The sequence below is a fragment of the Hippocampus bargibanti genome, linkage group LG05 (genome assembly GCF_051943395.1).
Source record: "Hippocampus bargibanti isolate YZ-2025 linkage group LG05, ASM5194339v1, whole genome shotgun sequence".
Classification (NCBI taxonomy): Eukaryota; Metazoa; Chordata; class Actinopteri; order Syngnathiformes; family Syngnathidae; genus Hippocampus; species Hippocampus bargibanti.
The window spans coordinates 180337-198715 of NC_142738.1; the positions used below are offsets into that span (position 1 = coordinate 180337).

The 18379-nt window shown below is 45.7% G+C and overlaps 3 protein-coding genes across 5 annotated transcripts in view; 2 read left to right on the forward strand and 1 right to left on the reverse strand.

Moving 5' to 3' along the window:
* kcnj11l (potassium inwardly rectifying channel subfamily J member 11, like) overlaps window positions 1–18379 on the reverse strand; it is a 46791-nt gene that overhangs the window by 9573 nt on the left and 18839 nt on the right. The window lies entirely within an intron of this gene.
* On the forward strand, window positions 998–6209 carry LOC148897325 (galactose-specific lectin nattectin-like). Its single transcript, XM_088996387.1, has 6 exons — window positions 998–2899; window positions 2968–2995; window positions 3066–3151; window positions 3224–3337; window positions 3864–3963; window positions 4032–6209. The coding sequence occupies exons 1-6, from the start codon at window positions 2837–2839 to the stop codon at window positions 4103–4105; spliced, it is 465 nt and encodes a 154-aa protein (XP_088852513.1). The 5' UTR covers window positions 998–2836; the 3' UTR covers window positions 4106–6209.
* Window positions 6214–10446, forward strand: LOC148897326 (lectin-like). The gene is made up of 7 exons (XM_088996386.1): window positions 6214–8727; window positions 8828–8890; window positions 8956–8983; window positions 9054–9139; window positions 9214–9327; window positions 9855–9954; window positions 10023–10446. Exons 2-7 carry the CDS (start codon window positions 8828–8830, stop codon window positions 10094–10096), a joined length of 465 nt encoding a protein of 154 aa, XP_088852512.1. The 5' UTR covers window positions 6214–8727; the 3' UTR covers window positions 10097–10446.

The following is an 18379-nucleotide window of genomic DNA, read 5'->3' on the forward strand; positions in this document are numbered from 1 at the left end:
GAAGCACACGACCGAACAGCACCAGAGGTTAACTTACCAACAGTCCTCCTTCCATAAGCCATCAACGACCATCAAAAAGGTCAATAAAACTTGATTTTATTTCTTTAATTACATCAATGAGAAGGTTTCTTCAGCCGTCATCTGTACAATTTTGAAGGTTTCGGACGTTTCGCCTCCTATCCAAGAGGCTTCGTCAGCGAACTAAAGTCTGACTGGTCGTATCGGCCCTATTCTTTAATTACAGTCCTCATGTAATGCGCCTCTTTCCAAAAAGCAATTCCCTTTGACCTTCGACCTCCAACGCCATTCCATCAAGCCATCAATGACCATCACAAATGTAAATAAAGTGACTTTATGAGGAATGCAGTGTATTTCTTTTATTAAAATACAATAGCACATTTATTATACATACAATAAGGTATGTTGTGTGTAGTTTTAAGGCTTATTTAGTTGAAAAGTATATTTTATGGAAACCCGGGAACAGATTATTCCCATGTTAATGGTTTTCTATGGGAATTTCTTTTTTGAGATACATACTTTTCGCCTTACACACTCTGTCTGGGAACCAATTAAGTTCGTAAGTTGAGGTCTCACTGTATATAAATACGGTAACATCTGACTTACGACCGAGTTCTGTTCTGACCAAACGGTTGTAAGTCAAAGTGGTTGTAAGTCGAAATCCATTCAAAATGTCGAAGAGCGACTTGGAGGCTGACTGGCAAACAACCCCCTCTGGTGCCATCACGCGGTCGATTGCTGTGCGAGAGTGACGTGCTGGCTGGCTGGCCAAAATTGTCGTACGCGTTGTCTGCCTGCTAGCGCGTTGCGGTGCCAGGCGTAGAATTAACTTTTTTAAAATAGGAGGTCGGGGTTTTAAGTACGGGTGGTCGTAAGTCGGATGTATAGGGCCAGAGCTACCAGCCAAACTTTAGTTTGCTGACAAAGCTTCTTGGATGAGACACCTTGAAAGAAGTACAGATGACGGCTGAAGAAACTTTCATCAACAAAGACAACATATGACACGTTACAACAGATAAATGAGATTGTGTTGAGCCAGGAATGACTAACTTTGAATTTTATGGATGCAAAAACCTGTTAGACCGTGTACGATCATCGTATATATTTCGACAACATTCAACGTTTGGGAACTACACACAAACGCACACTCACACACATGTAAAAAAAAAAAAAGTTACTTGAAAGTACAGCAGTGACGTGCATTCAGGGGAGACGGGTGAGGCAGTGCCTCACCTGTCATCATGGAAATATCAAAAGAAAAAAAAAATCAATGAAAGAGCTGTCACGTTATGCAAGGTGGTGATGGTGGGCGCGGCCCCCAAAAAGGAGGCAGGAGGTTGTCTTTGAGAAATTGTATTCAAATAAGGTCAGCAGGAACAAAATGGAAAACATCAAAATCATCTGAATGGAAAAAATACAAAGTAGCAAAAGTCCGCCAAGATTAAACAAACACGTGCACTGCACACAATGCATACAATTACAATTGCATCCAACGGCATACAATGACATTTAACACTTAGCCGACACCGAATGGTCGCGCCGGGTGTCCTTTTGAGTGCGACTGATTGGAAACGACCGGCCCCTGTGCAGGTGCAGGCGGGGCCGACAGCGCCACCCGTTGGTCGCCAACCAGATCATGACGACGGTGATATGTACAGTAAAGTCTCGTTATATCGATATTCTGGGGACTTAGAAAAAATGTCGATCTAACCGTACTGTCGATATATCCGTCCTGCGCCAAACTGCATTAACAAAAACCGGCGAAACGCTCTTACTGTATTATGTATACCATTGAAAAAAGTCATCCATCTTCTTCTGCTTCCCATTTTTACCTTTTAACACAAACACTTCAATCTCGTCTGCTACACACGAGCTGGCGTCGTCTGCTACACGGGAGCCGGTCACGTGCACGTGATCAAGCCACGTGACCAAGTCACGTGACCAGGTCACATGACCAAGTCGACCAATGGCACGACCGATACAGATTTCGATAATGGTGGGACTGTATAGAAACCCCTAAGCAAATATCCATTCATCTTAAATATCTTTTGTATCGATATAAACATAGCAAAATGGCCGGCGAGAGATGAAAAAGAGCACCGTAGTAACCGGATTATCGTAAAAACCACGAATCGTACTAAACGCAAGTAATCATACATAAAAAGACTAGAAATGTGCACGGGAAATGAAAATAGTGTCGTAATAAGCAGTATTATCAATATAAACGATATCGATATAACAAGCTTGTTTTCAACCTAGCAAGCAAGCTAACTAGTTCACTCACTATTCAGCTATCTGGCTCATCCTTTATATAACAGATGTCAAAGTCAAGGCCCGGGGGCCACATCTGGCCCGCCACATCACTCTATTTGGCCCGTGAAAGCAAATCAAATGTGGGATATTACATGGTCATCTATCGCGCTAGCTAGCAAGCGCACTAGCTAGCAACCAAGCTAGCTAGCGAATGCATAAGATAACGGCCGCGCTAGCTAGCAAAGGATTTCGCTCGCGACCGCGCCTTGCCCCTATGAAGACAAACGCAATTGTTTGAGGGAATGTTTAAGTGACAAAAAACAAAAAAAGTCGTTTCTCCATATGTGTTTGGGCGTGACGCGAAACACTCGACATTGTCGACATGATTGACAGAAGAAATGACATTCCACAAGTTCCAAAGTGGAGCATAAAAAGGAGGCGTCAAAACCCCCAAGCATAACCAGCGCAAAGGCAAGTGGAGCGTTCATTGTTCAGCCTCCATCGGCACGTTGGGGGTCTAGAGGGGGGGCAACGCTTGAAACTCATCCAGTTTTTGGCTTCCAAGATGGCGTCGGCCCATCTCTCGTTGTTCCTCCTTTGGGGGCTCGGCCTACTGGCGACCGGAACCGTAAGTTCCCGACTCGCTTTTTGGCCTTGCGCAATCCGCCGTCTCATTTTGTTCTTCTTCTTCTTCAGTGGTGCAAGGTCGTCGTTCAAGAAAAAGGTCGGACCCTCAATGGTACGTCTTGGATGCCACCATTTTGTTTCTTGAAGGGTTTGCTTTTGTGCGGCAGACAACGGCTGTCCCGAGGGTTGGACTCGCCTGGACCAACATTGCTACATCTTCCAAGAAGACCGGATGAACTTCGCCGACGCCGAGGTGAGGCGCACTTTGATCTGCAGGCCAAAAATCTCTGGCAGCCATTTTCTCACTCCGCTCTCCCCCCGTCAGAGCGTCTGCAACATTCTCCAGGGGAATCTGGCGTCCTTCCACAGCGCCGTGGAAAATAGTATACTTGTGGTGTTACCGGGTGTCGTCTGGATTGGATTCCATGATGCCATTGGGGTAAAAAAACACATAAGCAATAGAGGTAACATCCAACTTACGACCGGGTTCCAGTCCGAACGACCGGTCGGAAGTCAAAATGGTTGTAAGTCGAAATCCATTCAAAATGTTGAAGAGAGACTTGGTGCAAAAGGACTTGAAAACGACCTGATTCGGACACCACGGGGGCAAGCGAAAAAGCTAGCTAGCGCTCTTTTGATTCAGCCAAGTGGCTAATCCATTTGATCACAGGTGTCAAAGTCAAGGACCGGGGGCCAAAATTGGCCCGCCACATCATTATATTCGGCCCGCGAGAGCAAATCAACCTGGTGAAATTCCACGCTCATCTATCGAGCTAGCGAGTTTAAAGTCCGAATTGAAGATGCGACTGGCGTCTTTTATTGCTAAGGACCCGCCAAACTACGAGTTGGCGATGACGTAGAAAGCCCGCCCGTCCGGTGAGGCCTCGGACACCCGCCTGGAACGGCGCTTGGCAGATTTCCTTTCCGCTTTCTAAGACCACATTTGGTCTTTGTGTCTGTCCCAGGATAACGAGTTCCTCTGGACCGACGGCACCGAAGACGATTTCCGAAATTTTGCGTTTGGACAACCCGATAACGCCGGTTCGTGTGTCTTTAGTGCACAAGGTGAGTGAAAATGTGTTGTGGAAAGAGTCCCGTTCAGATTTGTAAAGGCCGAATATTCCCACCGGCAGGATTTTGGTCAGATGACCCGTGTACGCAGAAGTTCCCGTTTCTTTGCAAAAGGGATTTGCTGCCCCGGTGGTGACGGACGGAGCTGCGCCCATCTCGCCAGCGAGCTAGCTCAATGACACCTGGCCTAACTTGAGTGCTGTCTTGTTTTCTTTTCCTGGCACGTTATCATGAACGGCCAGCTCAAAGAGAATCTCTCTCTTTCAAATAAATCAAGACATTGCAAGAAATTGCTCAGCGTAGAAATGCCTCCACCGGATTTCATGCAATTGACAACAAGAGGGAGAGCTGGCTCCTGGTGGATGAGGGAGGGAGAATTACAGACACACGCAGCAGTGAGGAGAAGGACGACGAGGGGTTGGAGAAACACAAACACACTGTGAGCACATGAATCACAAAACCTTTATTCGCCCCGCAATGGGGGAAGTTGCGGTCCACAGCAACAATGTGAAAGGGGGTGGGGTGGGGAGGGGGGGGGGAAGGATAAGATATTCTAAGCAGAGTAAAATAAACATGGCAACAGACTGAGATGTAGACTGTAAATGTGCAAAATCGTTTCATTAAAAAAACTCTACATAGTGCAAGTTTCAAGAAAGGCATATTGACATATGTATTGCATCAACCCATATTTACAGTACAAGTGTCCAGTTTTTTTTTCGGGAAAGGGAGACAACAGAGCTTGATAGCACGACAAAGAAAAAACAAAAGTGAAAAGGTGAGAAAATGTGTGTAGACTGCAAGGTTAAAATATCCCATCAATCAAGCTCCACAAAGAACCCGCACAAGCCATCTGTACAATTCAAACAGAAAAGACAAGCAAGGGAACCAGCTATGAATGAAGTTTCTGGTGTGTCTGCCTGCATCTGTTGCAATATCACAACTTCCAAGATGGACGGACAACCCAGAGCTCCTTCAGACACGTGATGCAAAAAGCCATCAAACAGAACACAAGTGACGATGAATTGGGTCAAACCTGGAAGTTTGTCATCCATTGATGATTTCGAGCCACAGACGGTTGGAGAACTTGAAGCGTCGTCGTGCAGGGATTCATAGTGTCATTCGTCGTGATGAGGCAACCGGTTCTGACGATGAAGCTGCCAAAGCTTACAAGGAATCTGTTGCATCAAAGTTGTTGTTCTTCTCCCGGGTCATGTTCTTCGCTTCAATTGGTTGAAATCGTCAATCAGCAGTCATCGAGATGAGGAACAGAAAGATGATTTCTTCTCGGAACGTGATTGTTGTCCCCGGTTCGTGGCTCTTCAGGGTGTTCCAAGTGGGATGGGAAAACCAGCAGGAAGCCAGGTGTTGAACACAATAACTTCTTGTCATCTTGTAGACGGCGGGGACGTCGTGAGGAGGGACGGAGAGAGACGTGTTTACAAAAGGCGGACAGGATGTGACGTCATGTCAAGGTGGGCGGGATATGACGTGTCAGATCGTCCAAGAAAAAGATGTCGGTATAGCCAATTGCCCCATATTTAACATCGGTGTAGGGGAATAGAAAAAGAAGAGAAAATCACAAAATAAAACAATCACAATGGAAAGCATCTCTAATTAAAGTCATGGCATTCGCCGCAAGAGTCAAATCTTCACCTGGCGATCGCCAGGACGACGAGGGGGGACGAATTTGTTTGCAGCATTTATCGCCAGGGTGCGGATGAGCGGGCGACTGGGAAAAGGGTGGGATTTGTCGACGCGGCTCCGTCCGGGAATCTCCGCGACGAACAATGTCCTCGCCAATCGTGGCTGCTCGGCGAACGCACCGGCGCGTCCCACGTCCTCCTCTTCAGACTCGAGGCAGGTCGCATGTCGACAGGATGTTTTCATTCTGCGCGTGGCGCATTTGCTGGGCGTTCCTTTCCCTCGCCAAGTCGGTCTCATCACGAAGGCTCTGTCGTGCATTCTCTCACCAAAAAATGGCAGCAAATCATCGTTAGATGTTAGTTGGTTAGTAAAAGTGAGTGCTTAGTGAGTCTGCGTTTCTGGAGGGCGCAAACTTTCTTGGGGAACGACTTGTAGCCAACTCACGACTAAAAGTGAAAATGTCGGGAATGGGGATTTGAGCTAGTTACCGTCACCCCCCCCCCCCCCCCCCCCTTGTTGAGACATGAAAAGTCTCAATTTGCCAACTGGGAATGCGTTTGCGTGGAAAACGGCACCCGTTTCGCATCAATGTATTGTATCAATTTGCAGAGTGGCATTTGTCAATGGCTGCTTTCGAATCCCGAGGCCAACGTCGTGCGCGCGCCGTTCGCCTTGAAAATGTAGCGCGACGAGCACGGCTCCTTCCGCCGCCGATCACACGCATCCGCGGCTCACGTGCCGCCACATTTGCACGGGTGGAGGACAGACAGCCTTCTCCGACGCTTTAGCGCGAGTCGGCGCGGTCGGCAAACACCGCGGCGATCTGCACGAATGGATGAATGGTCCTCATGCTCGCCTTTTGTCGTTGATTGACCCTCAGTCTCTTGTTTGTGCGCGGGACATCCGTCATCTGCGGTCACCCCGGTAGGGATGCGCGGGAGTTCTTCCCTTCTGGAGAATCTCCTTCTCCCAATTGCGAAAGAAGCTGGCTCGCAAGGTCACCTCTGATGCCGCCCGAATCTCCGACTGACACCGGCGCCCGCTCAACTTATCTGCCAACGACACACTTTCCGACCTGAACGTGTGCACTGCATTCAATCAATAATAATCCTCATAATCAATCGCAACAGGTTAGCCTGCCTTTTTAGTCGTAACTCTAAACGACTTTTGAACTGGCAAATGTCATCAGCGTACGCAAAAGGCAGCTAGAAGAGAATGTAGCTTTTGCGGCTGATTTCCGCCACCCCGTCGCCAACGTCGAATATTTTTCCTGCGATGGAGCCCAATTGCGTCACAATCGGTCGCCGGCTCCTGCGGCGTTGAAAAATTCCAAATGACAACATCAAATTTGCCGCTACTTACGACGATACAACTCTGAGGCGGTTGGATGAGAAATATTCCGAGAGCATTTTCAATACGTCTCAATTTCGTCTTCCTCCAAATTCTCCACTGCGGGACTCGTGAAAATGAATCCAATCATGTCGCCATCAAGTTCACGTGTACATCATCTTTCTTTAACTTTAGGGGAATAACAACGAGTCCGTTAAAAACGACCGTCATCGTGCTTGTTCACTATCATTATTTAAATACATCTATAAAGCTAAAGTCTCACGATTTGGATGGATTGGCCTTTGTTAGTCTCGCAGTGGAGAAATGGACGTTTGACAGCAGCAAAGTGATGAAAGGAATCAAAGTAGAAAAACAAAATAGAGGAGCTGTGGGGGGGGGAATGTAGCACCCAAAAGAGGCAGAAGATGGCAACAAAGCTCTGTGGAAACCAACAGATTTTTTTTCCCTGAGAATTTTTGTACGCAAATATCAAATAGATGCTCGGTGCAACACACAAAGATTTGCCATTGCGTTATTTATGTGTTTTCCTTGTAATTTCACCATCAACACAAAGATTTCAGAGCAAACAAAGTACCACAAAATGCATTGACGTGATGACGTGACGACTACTACAATGTGTCCTTTCTGTGACGTCACGTACGGACTCGTCACCAACTCAAAAACAAGACTTCCGGAATATTCAGCGCGAGTCTTAAAACGTAAACTAGAGCTATATGTGGTGGAATCTTTTTAAAATACGCTGAGTAGAAGTCATTTGAAGCCATTTTACAAATTATGGACACAACTTGTCCGGAGACGTCGGTTGTCCTTTAAGGCTTATTTAGTTTTATGGGGACCTGAGAATGGATTATTCTCATTTGTAATGGTTTCCTATGGGATGTTAATGTTTGGAATACACACACTTTCTGGGAAGCAATGAAGTTTGTGAGCTGAGGTATCACTGTACGATCATCATATATATTTCAACAACATTCAACTTTTGGGAACTACGCACACACACACACACACACACACACACACACACACACACACACGCTAGAAAAAAAAGTTAATTGGAAGTACAGTATGTGCGGGGTTGGGCTGAAGCAAAGCCCAAATCGGCACACCTCTCTCACACATTTTATCGGGCAGCGTCATCCAACAGGTGGGGCAGGAGGAGCCCTGCACCAATTTGGAGGAAATGCATGGGAAAGGTCCCACCTGTCCATCAAAGTGCTGTGTTCAGGTGCGTCAAGGAAAAACAAAAACCTTTTTCGCTCCGCACAGTCAGTCACTACCGACAAAATATGCGGTGAGCTAGCAAGCAAGCTAACTAGCTCACTTTCTATTCAGCTATCTGGTTAATCCCTTATATTAGATGTGTCCAAGTCAAGGCTCGGGGGCCAAATCTGGCCCGCCACATCACTTTATTTGGCCCGCAAAAGCAAATTAAACTTGTGAAATTACATGGTCATCTATTGCGCTCGTAAGCAACCGCACTAGCTAGCGACTGAGCTAGCTAACAAACGAGTTAGCTAGCGACCGCATAAGCTAGCGACTCGCCCCTATGATGACAAACGCTATCGTTTGAGGGATTGTTTGAAGTGACAAAAAACTGCCACTGATTTGTCTTTGCCCTCAAAGTCGTTTCTGCAGATGTGTTTGGGCGTGACGCGAAACACTCGACATTGTCGACATGATTGACCGAAGAAATGACATTCCGCAAGTTCCAAAGTGGAGCATAAAAAGGATGCGTGGAACTCCCCCAGCATCTCCAGCGCAAAGGTAAGTGCAGCGTTCATTGTTCAGCCTCCATCGGCACGTTGGGGGTCTAGAGGGGGGAGGGGGGCAACGCTTGAAACTCATCCAGTTTTTGGCTTCCAAGATGGCGTCGGCCCGTCGCTCGTTGTTCCTCCTTTGGGGGCTCGGCCTCCTGGCGACCGGAACCGTAAGTCCCCGACTCGCTTTTTGGCCTTGCGCAATCGGCCGTCTCATTTTGTTCTTCTTCTTCAGTGGTGCAAGGTCGTCGTTCAAGAAAAAGGTCGGACCCTCAATGGTACGTCTTTGATGCCACCATTTTGTTTCTTGAAGGGTTTGCTTTTGTGCGGCAGACAACGGCTGTCCCAAGGGTTGGACTCGCCTGGACTGCCATTGCTACATCTTACAAGAAGACCCGAGGACCTTCGCCGACGCCGAGGTGAGGTGCACTTTGATCTGCAGGCCCAAAAAATCTCTGGCAGCCATTTTCTCACTCCGCTCTCCCCCCGTCAGAGCGTCTGCAACATTCTCCAGGGGAATCTGGCGTCCTTCCACAGCGCCGTGGAAAATAGTATACTTGTGGTGTTACCGGGTGTCGTCTGGATTGGATTCAATGATGCCATTGGGGTAAAAAAAACACATAAGCAATAGAGGTAACATCCAACTTACGACCGGGTTCCAGTCCGAACAACCGGTCGGAAGTCAAAATGGTTGTAAGTCGAAATCCGTTCAAAATGTTGAAGAGAGACTTGGTGCAAAAGGACTTGAAAACGACCTGATTCGGACGCCACGGGGGCAAGCGAAAAAGCTAGCGAGCGCTCTTTTGATTCAGCCAAGTGGCTAATCCATTTGATCACAGGTGTCAAAGTCAAGGCCCGGGGGCCAAAATTGGCCCGCCACATCATTATATTCGGCCCGCGAGAGCAAATCAACCTGGTGAAATTCCACGCTCATCTATCGAGATAGCGAGTTTAAAGTCCGAATTGAAGATGCGACTGGCGTCTTTTATTGCTAAGGACCCGCCAAACTACGAGTTGGCGATGACGTAGGAAGCCCGTCTGTCCGGCGAGGCATCGGACACCCGACTGGAACGGCGCTTGGCAGATTCCCTTTCCGGGTTCTAAGACTACATTTGGTCTTTGTGTCCGTCCCAGGATGACGAGTTTCTCTGGACCGACGGCACCGAAGACGATTTCCGAAATTTTGGGCAGAGTCAACCCAGTAATGCCGGTTCGTGTGTCGGTAGCAGAGACGGTGAGTGAAAATGTGTTGTGGAAAGAGTCCCGGTCAGATTTGTAAAGGCTGAATATTTCCGCCGGCAGGATTTTGGGTAGATGGTCCGTGTACGGAGGAGTTCCCGTTTGTTTGCAAAAGGGATTTGCCGCCCCGGTGGTGACGGACGGATCTCGCCAGCGAGCTAGTGACCTCAATGACACCTGGCCTAACTTGAGTGCTGTCTTTGTCTTGTTTTCTCTTCTTTTCTTTTCCTGGCACGTTATCGTGTACGGCCAGCTCAAAAAGAATGTCTCTCTTTCAAATAAATCAAGAGCGTAAGAACGCCTCCACCAGATTTCATGCAATTGAGGTGAAACCTCAAACGCCTCGGTTCTCGTACAATTCGGTTTTCAACTCCAACATTTTTTGTATGCCTCGGTTGACAACCGAAAAATGGGTTCTCGACGAAACTGAGCGCACATGAACGCACCACTGGACTCACCTCCGTTTCCTTCTACGTCACTTCCTGGTGTCACGTCTCATTGGGACCGCCGCCGGACACAGCTATGATAGGTCCCTACTCCCCCCAACCCGAGAGTAGGGACCTATCCTAGCTGTGTCCGGCGCCGCCATGTCTGGACATTAGGGAGATATAAATAGGGCCGATACGACCAGTCAGACTTTGGTTGGCTGACGAAGCCTCTCGGATAGGAGGCAAAACGTCCGACACCTTCAAATTCGTACAGATGACGGCTGAAGAAACCAAAGCTTCTCGTCGATTGCCTTCTTTAGTTTTGTTTGTTGTCTTCCGTCGACATTTTGTCGTCGCTCCGAGCAAACTCGACGATGTCGGCCGAGACAGCGAAACCAATGAAATTCCTTCACATTTTCAAACTTTCTTTTTGGATCCAAATAAAAAGAAGCTTGAAAAAAAATGACCTTTCACCTTCTTACAACTCGCTGTAAAAAAACCCGGGTTTCTTTTGGATTGTTTACCTTTTGGAAAGTTTGCAAGTCTTTTTTTTTTTTTTTTTAACAAAAAAAGAAAATAAAAAAAAATTTTTTGTTTCATCTCCTGTTTTTTTTAAAAAAAAATTCCCCACCCCCCCTCTCTCCCCCCAGAGTTACACGGGGGGGAAAAAAAAAAAGGCTCGCTTAACCTTTTGGCGAACGCCTTAATAAACCGTAGGAATCCCGTAACCAACTTTTTTTTTTTTTTTTGGTACAAAACCCCATCTTGGTCCTTTCATTTTTTTAGTTTTGGGTTTCTCTTCCCGTTAATTCCAAAAGGGAAAAGTATGTTTTTATTAAGGATTTTAAGATTTTCACAATTAAAATTTGATTTTTCTCTTTGTTGAAAGTTTTTTTTTAATTTTTTTTTTATTAAGTTAGCTATACAAAAATTAAAAACTTAAATTTCAAAGATTTTCGAAAAAAAAGATCTTTGGAATAATAGTGGGGAATTAAGTTTGGGCCGGGGAAAGGGGGGGGGCGTTTCCCTTATGAAACCCTTCAAATCTTTCTTTTAAATTAACTTATTTTAAAATTACCTTCCCTTGAGGAAAAGAAACCTTTTCATTTTTAATTTACTTAAGGCTTTGTGCAAAAAGTCACTTGAGGGGGATTGAAGTCTGAAGGTTTTAACCGAAACAAAAAAAACAGAGGTAAATTAGAATTTATTAAAAAAACTTTTCAAAAAAGAAAGGTTTTAAGGATGTTTGTGCCCGGGGAAGCCAACCTAATTTTTTTTTTTTCTGAAATATTTTTAATTAAGAATGAAGGTTAAAAGACCTAGGATTTATAAAACTAAAAAAAAAATAACAAAGCACACAAAAAAAAAAAAATATATATAAAAAAAAAAAAAAAAAAAGACAAATAATTTTTTTTTAAAAAAATTTAAAAAAAATAAAAAAAATTAAAAAAAAAACAACAAAAAATTAATAAAAAAATAAAAAAAAAAAAATTAAAAAAAAAAAAGACAAAAAAAATTTTATATTGGTAGAATTCATGCGAGGTTGCGGTCTGGCGACCCACCACCCCGCTCAGGTTAGAACGGGGCACCCCTTCCTGTAGTGAATTTTTTTTCGGTAGCCCGCCCAAAACAACTTTTAAGTGGTGTTGAAATTCTATTAAAATTGGGGTCCGTCCGGCAAGACTGCTTGTTTGGGTGCTCCGGGCCCGGCGGCCCGGCTCCTCCACTCCCTCTTTCACGTGCTTTGCTTTCCTCTCTCTTTACGCGTTCGAACACTCAAGCGAAGGCTTTTCTCCCCCCCGTGTAGAAAGCCCCCGCGCGTGGCGGACCGCGTTACGGCAGGTAAAGGACGGCTCCACGGCCCAGCCCCCTTGGGGCAGCCCGCTTTTCCCAAGGTCCATTTTTTTTGCTGTTTTTTTTTTCGGTAGCCTTTTCTTCGGTAGCGTTCTTCTTCGTAAAGTTTTTAATTTTTCTTAAATTCGGTAGGCCCAAAAAAAACCAACTTTTAAAATTTTTTTGTGAAATCAAATGCCCAGATGTTGGGGGGGGGCTGGGGCGGGGACCCGCAGACCGAGTCCTCGGGGACCTTGCCCCGCGAGCATTCCCTTGGGGGGGAAGGGAACACCAATTGTCTTTGGTTGTGTAAAAAAAAAAAATTATTACTTAAATAGTTAAGATTTTTTTGGCCTACAAAAAAACAAGATGGCCAGCCGGCTAATTTCGAATTTTAAAAAAAGGGTGGTTGAGTGTTGGGGGAGCGCCCCCGGGGCTCGGGCCATGAGCCCAAAGAGGGGCGGCCGCGCGGGGGTTGGGCGGTCGGGGGGGGGCCGCCCCCTGCCCCTGGGGCGTCCCGGGCCCCCGCGCCGCATTTGGCGGGGCCCCGGGGGGGGCGTTATTGTTTTTCTAAAACCAGAAAGCAACAATTGTTTTGCCCTACTAAAACTTTAAAGCAAAAACCTGTTTTTAAAACTTTAAGCAAAAAGGTGAACTTTTTTTTTTTTTAAAGCGGCCAACCACACGACGGGGGCCCCGTGTTCGGAAAGGGCAAGCTGCTGCCTCCCTGGGGCGTCTGGCCCGGTTCCACGTAAAAAAAAGAAAAAATGCCCCCGTTTTTTTTATCGAAAATCTCTGAAATTTATGTTACTTAAAAGTTGGATTTTGGGGCTACCACAAAAAAGCGAATTTTTTTTCAATCTATGTATTTAAAATAAATTTGTTATCTTGTTTCCAAAATTGGGGTTTAAAAAAAAAAGTAATTTTTTAAAGAATTGTTTTAATGTTAAAAAATTTGGGTTTGAAAAAAAAAGTAATTTTTTAAGAAATTGTTCCCGGCAACTTCAACCTCTCCAAAAATAAAAAAAAAAACTTTAATAGGGAGCTGATGGATCTTGGGGAACCCCGGGGGGTGGGGAGAGAATTAAGGGGGGGAGTGTATAATTTATTTTTTGTTTGGCGTGGGGGGGGAAGGTAATGCTATTGGTTGGCAAAATAACGGGAAGGGGGGCACTTGGGATGTATTTGGAGGCTTTCCCTGTTTTTTGGTACAAAAAAAAAATTGTTTTTAACCTGACTATCCTAAAAATCGTTTTTTTTTCTTTTAAACGGCAACTGGGGGGCGCCGGCTTCGTTAATAAATTCTTTTATGAAATCCAAATAAAACTTTCTTTTATTATAATTTAAAAATTAATTTAAAAATCATTTTGAAAACTCCTTTTAATAGGAAAAAAAAATATGACAAAGGTTTTTGAAGGGCCCATAAAATTTTTTTCTTCTGGGCTGGGGGGGCCATGTCCAGGAAACGGATTGGACCTTTTGGGGAACGGCCGAAACCGGCCGGGAAACGGGCGCGGCACGCACACCGGCCCCTTAAAAAAAAATTAAAATTTAAAAACGCCAAGTATTAAAAAAAAACATTCGGGGCTCCTGGAAAAAAAAAAAAAAATTTGTCCTTATTAAGGAACGGGGGATTAAATAAAAAACTAAATCCCAACTAAAGCAATCAAAAGGACTTGAAAACGACCTGATTCGGACGCCACGGGGGCAAGCGAAAAAGCTAGCGAGCGCTCTTTTGATTCAGCCAACTGGCTAATCCATTTGATCACAGGTGTCAAAGTCAAGGCCCGGGGGCCAAAATTGGCCCGCCACATCATTATATTCGGCCCGCGAGAGCAAATCAACCTGGTGAAATTCCACGCTCATCTATCGAGCTAGCGAGTTTAAAGTCCGAATTGAAGATGCGACTGGCGTCTTTTATTGCTAAGGACCCGCCAAACTACGAGTTGGCGATGATGTAGGAAGCCCGTCTGTCCGGCGAGGCATCGGACACCCGACTGGAACGGCGCTTGGCAGATTCCCTTTCCGGGTTCTAAGACTACATTTGGTCTTTGTGTCCGTCCCAGGATGACGAGTTTCTCTGGACCGACGGCACCGAAGACGATTTCCGAAATTTTGGGCAGAGTCAACCCAGTAATGCCGGTTCGTGTGTCGGTAGCCGAGACGGTGAGTGAAAATGTGTTGTGGAAAGAGTCCCGGTCAGATTTGTAAAGTCCGGATATTTCCGCCGGCAGGATTTTGGGTAGATGGTCCGTGTACGGAGGAGTTCCCGTTTGTTTGCAAAAGGGATTTGCCGCCCCGGTGGTGACGGACGGATCTCGCCAGCGAGCTAGCGACCTCAATGACACCTGGCCTAACTTGAGTGCTGTCTTTGTCTTGTTTTCTCTTCTTTTCTTTTCTTTTCCTGGCACGTTATCGTGTACGGCCAGCTCAAAGAGAATGTCTCTCTTTCAAATAAATCAAGACATTGCCCAGCGTAAGAACGCCTCCACCAGATTTCATGCAATTGAGGTGAAACCTCAAACGCCTCGGTTCTCGTACAATTCGGTTTTCAACTCCAACATTTTTTGTATGCCTCGGTTGACAACCGAAAAATGGGTTCTCGACGAAACTGAGCGCACGTGAACGCACCACTGGACTCACCTCCGTTTCCTTCTACGTCACTTCCTGGTGTCACGTCTCATTGGGACCGCCGCCGGACACAGCTATGATAGGTCCCTACTCCCCCCAACCCGAGAGTAGGGACCTATCCTAGCTGTGTCCGGCGCCGCCATGTCTGGACATTAGGGAGATATAAATAGGGCCGATACGACCAGTCAGACTTTAGTTGGCTGACGAAGCCTCTCGGATAGGAGGCAAAGCGTCCGACACCTTCAAATTCGTACAGATGACGGCTGAAGAAACCAAAGCTTCTCGTCGATTGCCTTCTTTAGTTTTGTTTGTTGTCTTCCGTCGACATTTTGTCGTCGCTCCGAGCAAACTCGACGATGTCGGCCGAGACAGCGAAACCAATGAAATTCCTTCACATTTTCAAACTTTCTTTTTGGATCCAAATAAAAAGAAGCTTGAAAAAAAATGACCTTTCACCTTCTTACAACTGGCTGTAAAAAAACCAGCTCCACTTTAAGCACGAGTGTGTTCATATGAAATTCATGTTGATTATTTTCTCCGTTTGAATTGTTGTTGTTCTACAAGATCTGAGCCTGAAGAATGGAGGCAAAGTGGCCATTTTGAAGAACAAGGCAGATGTGCACACTTGTACTCACTACAGAGGAATCTCCAACCTCATAATTAAATCCAACAATTCTTCCTGACCACAAACCTACTTACGACTAATTCTATTTTATTTATGATTGTATCTACCGTATTTTTCGGATTATAAATTGCAGTTTTTGTCATAGTTTGGTCGGGGGTGCGACTTATATATGCTTTTTTTTTTCACATTAAAGCGCAAGAGCGCGCTCTCGGCCTGTGCTGATATTGTGCTGTTGAAACATCTGCGAGCCGTCAAAATCTGTGAGCGCAGAGACAGTAGCCTACACATTTCGAGAACAGGTGTCGTCCCTGCGCTCGCGGTTTCTGCAGGCTCAGATTTTTCTGTCACTTCTGCCTCTTATTTATAAACACAACCGAGAAGGGCTGAATAAAACCGGCGCCGAAAAGATAGTTATATTCTGGAGCTTACAAGCTGCACATAGCGAAATATGCAGCCGAAAACGGCAATCGAGCAGCAGAAAGAAAGTTTGGAGTGAGCGAAGAACTTGTCAGGGACTGGCGAAAAGCAGAGGTGACGCTTACTGAAATGAAGCAAAGACCAAAAGCTCCAAAAGCTAGGTGGCCGCAGTTGGAGGAACGAGTTCACGCGTGGGTGCTGCTGGGAGAGGTTTGTCAACGGTGCAGTCCACGCCCAGGTCGTTGCCAAGGCGATGAATAGCAACGGCTTTGCAGGAGGACCTTCTTGGTGTTACCGCTTCATGCCACGCAAACGCCTCTCTAACTTGTTAGCATGTCCTTTGTGTTATCTGAATAAAAGACTGTTGTGGCTTACCAAAAAGGAGGTGTGTCCATCGGAGTTGCGTACGGCGAGAGCTGCGCTGTTACGTTGGGAAAAAAAGAAGTGAAACGGAGCCTGATGTTCTCCATTTTATTTTCATTTATTTTCAATTGCTTTTCAAGATGACATGTGCGTATGTTGTTTGCTGTTGCATTTTATCAAATAAATTTTCCCCCAAAAATGCGACTTATCCTCCAGTGCGACCTATATACGCTTTTTTCTTCGCAATGATGCTTTTTTTGCCTGGTGCCACCTATAATCCGGAGCCATTTATAATCCGAAAAATACGCTATGCTTGTCTGTGACTGTAAAGTGTCCTTGAGAGTTTTGAAATAAATTAAATGTAGTATTATTTTTGAAATAAAATGTCTTCTTCTTATTATTAATGTTTTTAAGTTGATGAGCCATACAATGAAACTATGGGAAAGAGTAGGTGCTTCCTTACGAAACATGCAAGGACTTCCGGGTCTTTCCACTGATGGTTAATTCTTGAATGTGATTTCACTTGCATGATGAATCGCCAGCGTAGAACTACAAACAAGTCTAAAAATATCGCTATTATTTACACATAAACGTATGCGATAAAATGGTACAACCCACTTTGCCCGCTCTGCGCTCCGATATGGAAGTTTTGATCTTTTTAATCTTTTCCTTGCTAAACAGGACAATGATCAAGCGTGTCCATTCTCGCCGTCTTCTCGGTCAAATGAAAGTGAGTGAAGTCAAGAAGCGCGGAAAAAAACCTGGACCAAAAGTGACGACAAACAAAGCAACAGCAATGCACGTCAAGAAAATAAAGCGCAGCCATCTGCTGCTCAACCTTTCTCCACTGCGAGACCAATAAAGGCAAATCCAAATCCAATCCAATCCAAACACATACAGTACAATACAATGACCCGACAAGGAATGGTCGTGCCGGGAGTCCTTTGAACTGCCACTGATTGGAAAGACCAACACCTGTGCAGGTGCAGGCGGGGCCAACACTGCCACCCTTGGTTGCCAACCAGATCGTGACAAAAATAAGGTATACAGTGAGACTTCAACTTACAAACACCTTATCTTACAAACTTTTCGTCTTAAGAACATCAAATTTATGACAATTAAACCTTATAATAAGCACTATTTTCATAATACACACCCACCACGGCTGGCAGAGTGATCTTCGGCGGAAGCACACCACCGAACAGCGCTCCAGCCGGCGCTACTTTGCACACCCCCTCTCATTGAATGCACACATCGATCGCCTCCTTGCAGCTTTTTGCTGATAATTTTACTATGATGGGAGCGAAAAAAAACCGCCACAGGCTCGTGTTCAGCCCAAGAAGACACAAAATAAGAAGACACCGTCGCTGAGAAGAAGGAGATAATTGAAAAACACGAACGAGGTGTGCATTTGTGTGATTTAGTGGCCGAGCACGGCTATGCTAAGTCAACCATTGCTCCCATTCTCTTCTTTAATTACAGTCCTCATGTAATGTGCCTCTCTTTGTGACTTTATGATACAGTGCAGTGTATTTCTTTCATTACAATACAATATCACATGTATTATACATAGAATAAGGTATGTTGTGTGTAGTTTTAAGGCATATTTTATGGAAACCTGGGAACGGATTATTACCATTTTAATGGTCGCCCGACTCGACTGTTTTGGATGGGGAGAAATGCGCAGCTTTCTGCCATTCAAAATCCAGAAAACAAGAAATTAGTTCACATTCCTTTTGGCGGGCGGCCCGGTAGTCGAGTGGTTAGCACAGCGGCTTCACAGTGCAGAGGTCGCCGGTTCGCGTCCCGGTCCGGCCTCCCTGTGTGGAGTTTGCATGTTCTCCCTGGGCCCGCGTGGGTTTTCTCCGGGTCCTCCGGTTTCCTCCCACACTCCAAAAACATGCATGGCAGGCAGATTGACCACTCCAAATTGTCCCTAGGTGTGAGTGTGAGAGTGACTGTTGTACGTCTTTGTGTGCCCTGCGATTGGCTGGCAACCAATTCAGGGTGTCCCCCGCCTCGTGCCCGGAGACAGCTGAGATAGGCTCCAGCGACCCCCGCGACCCTACTGAGGAAGAAGCGCTGCGGAAAATGAGATGAGATTTCTTTTGGCATCATGACAG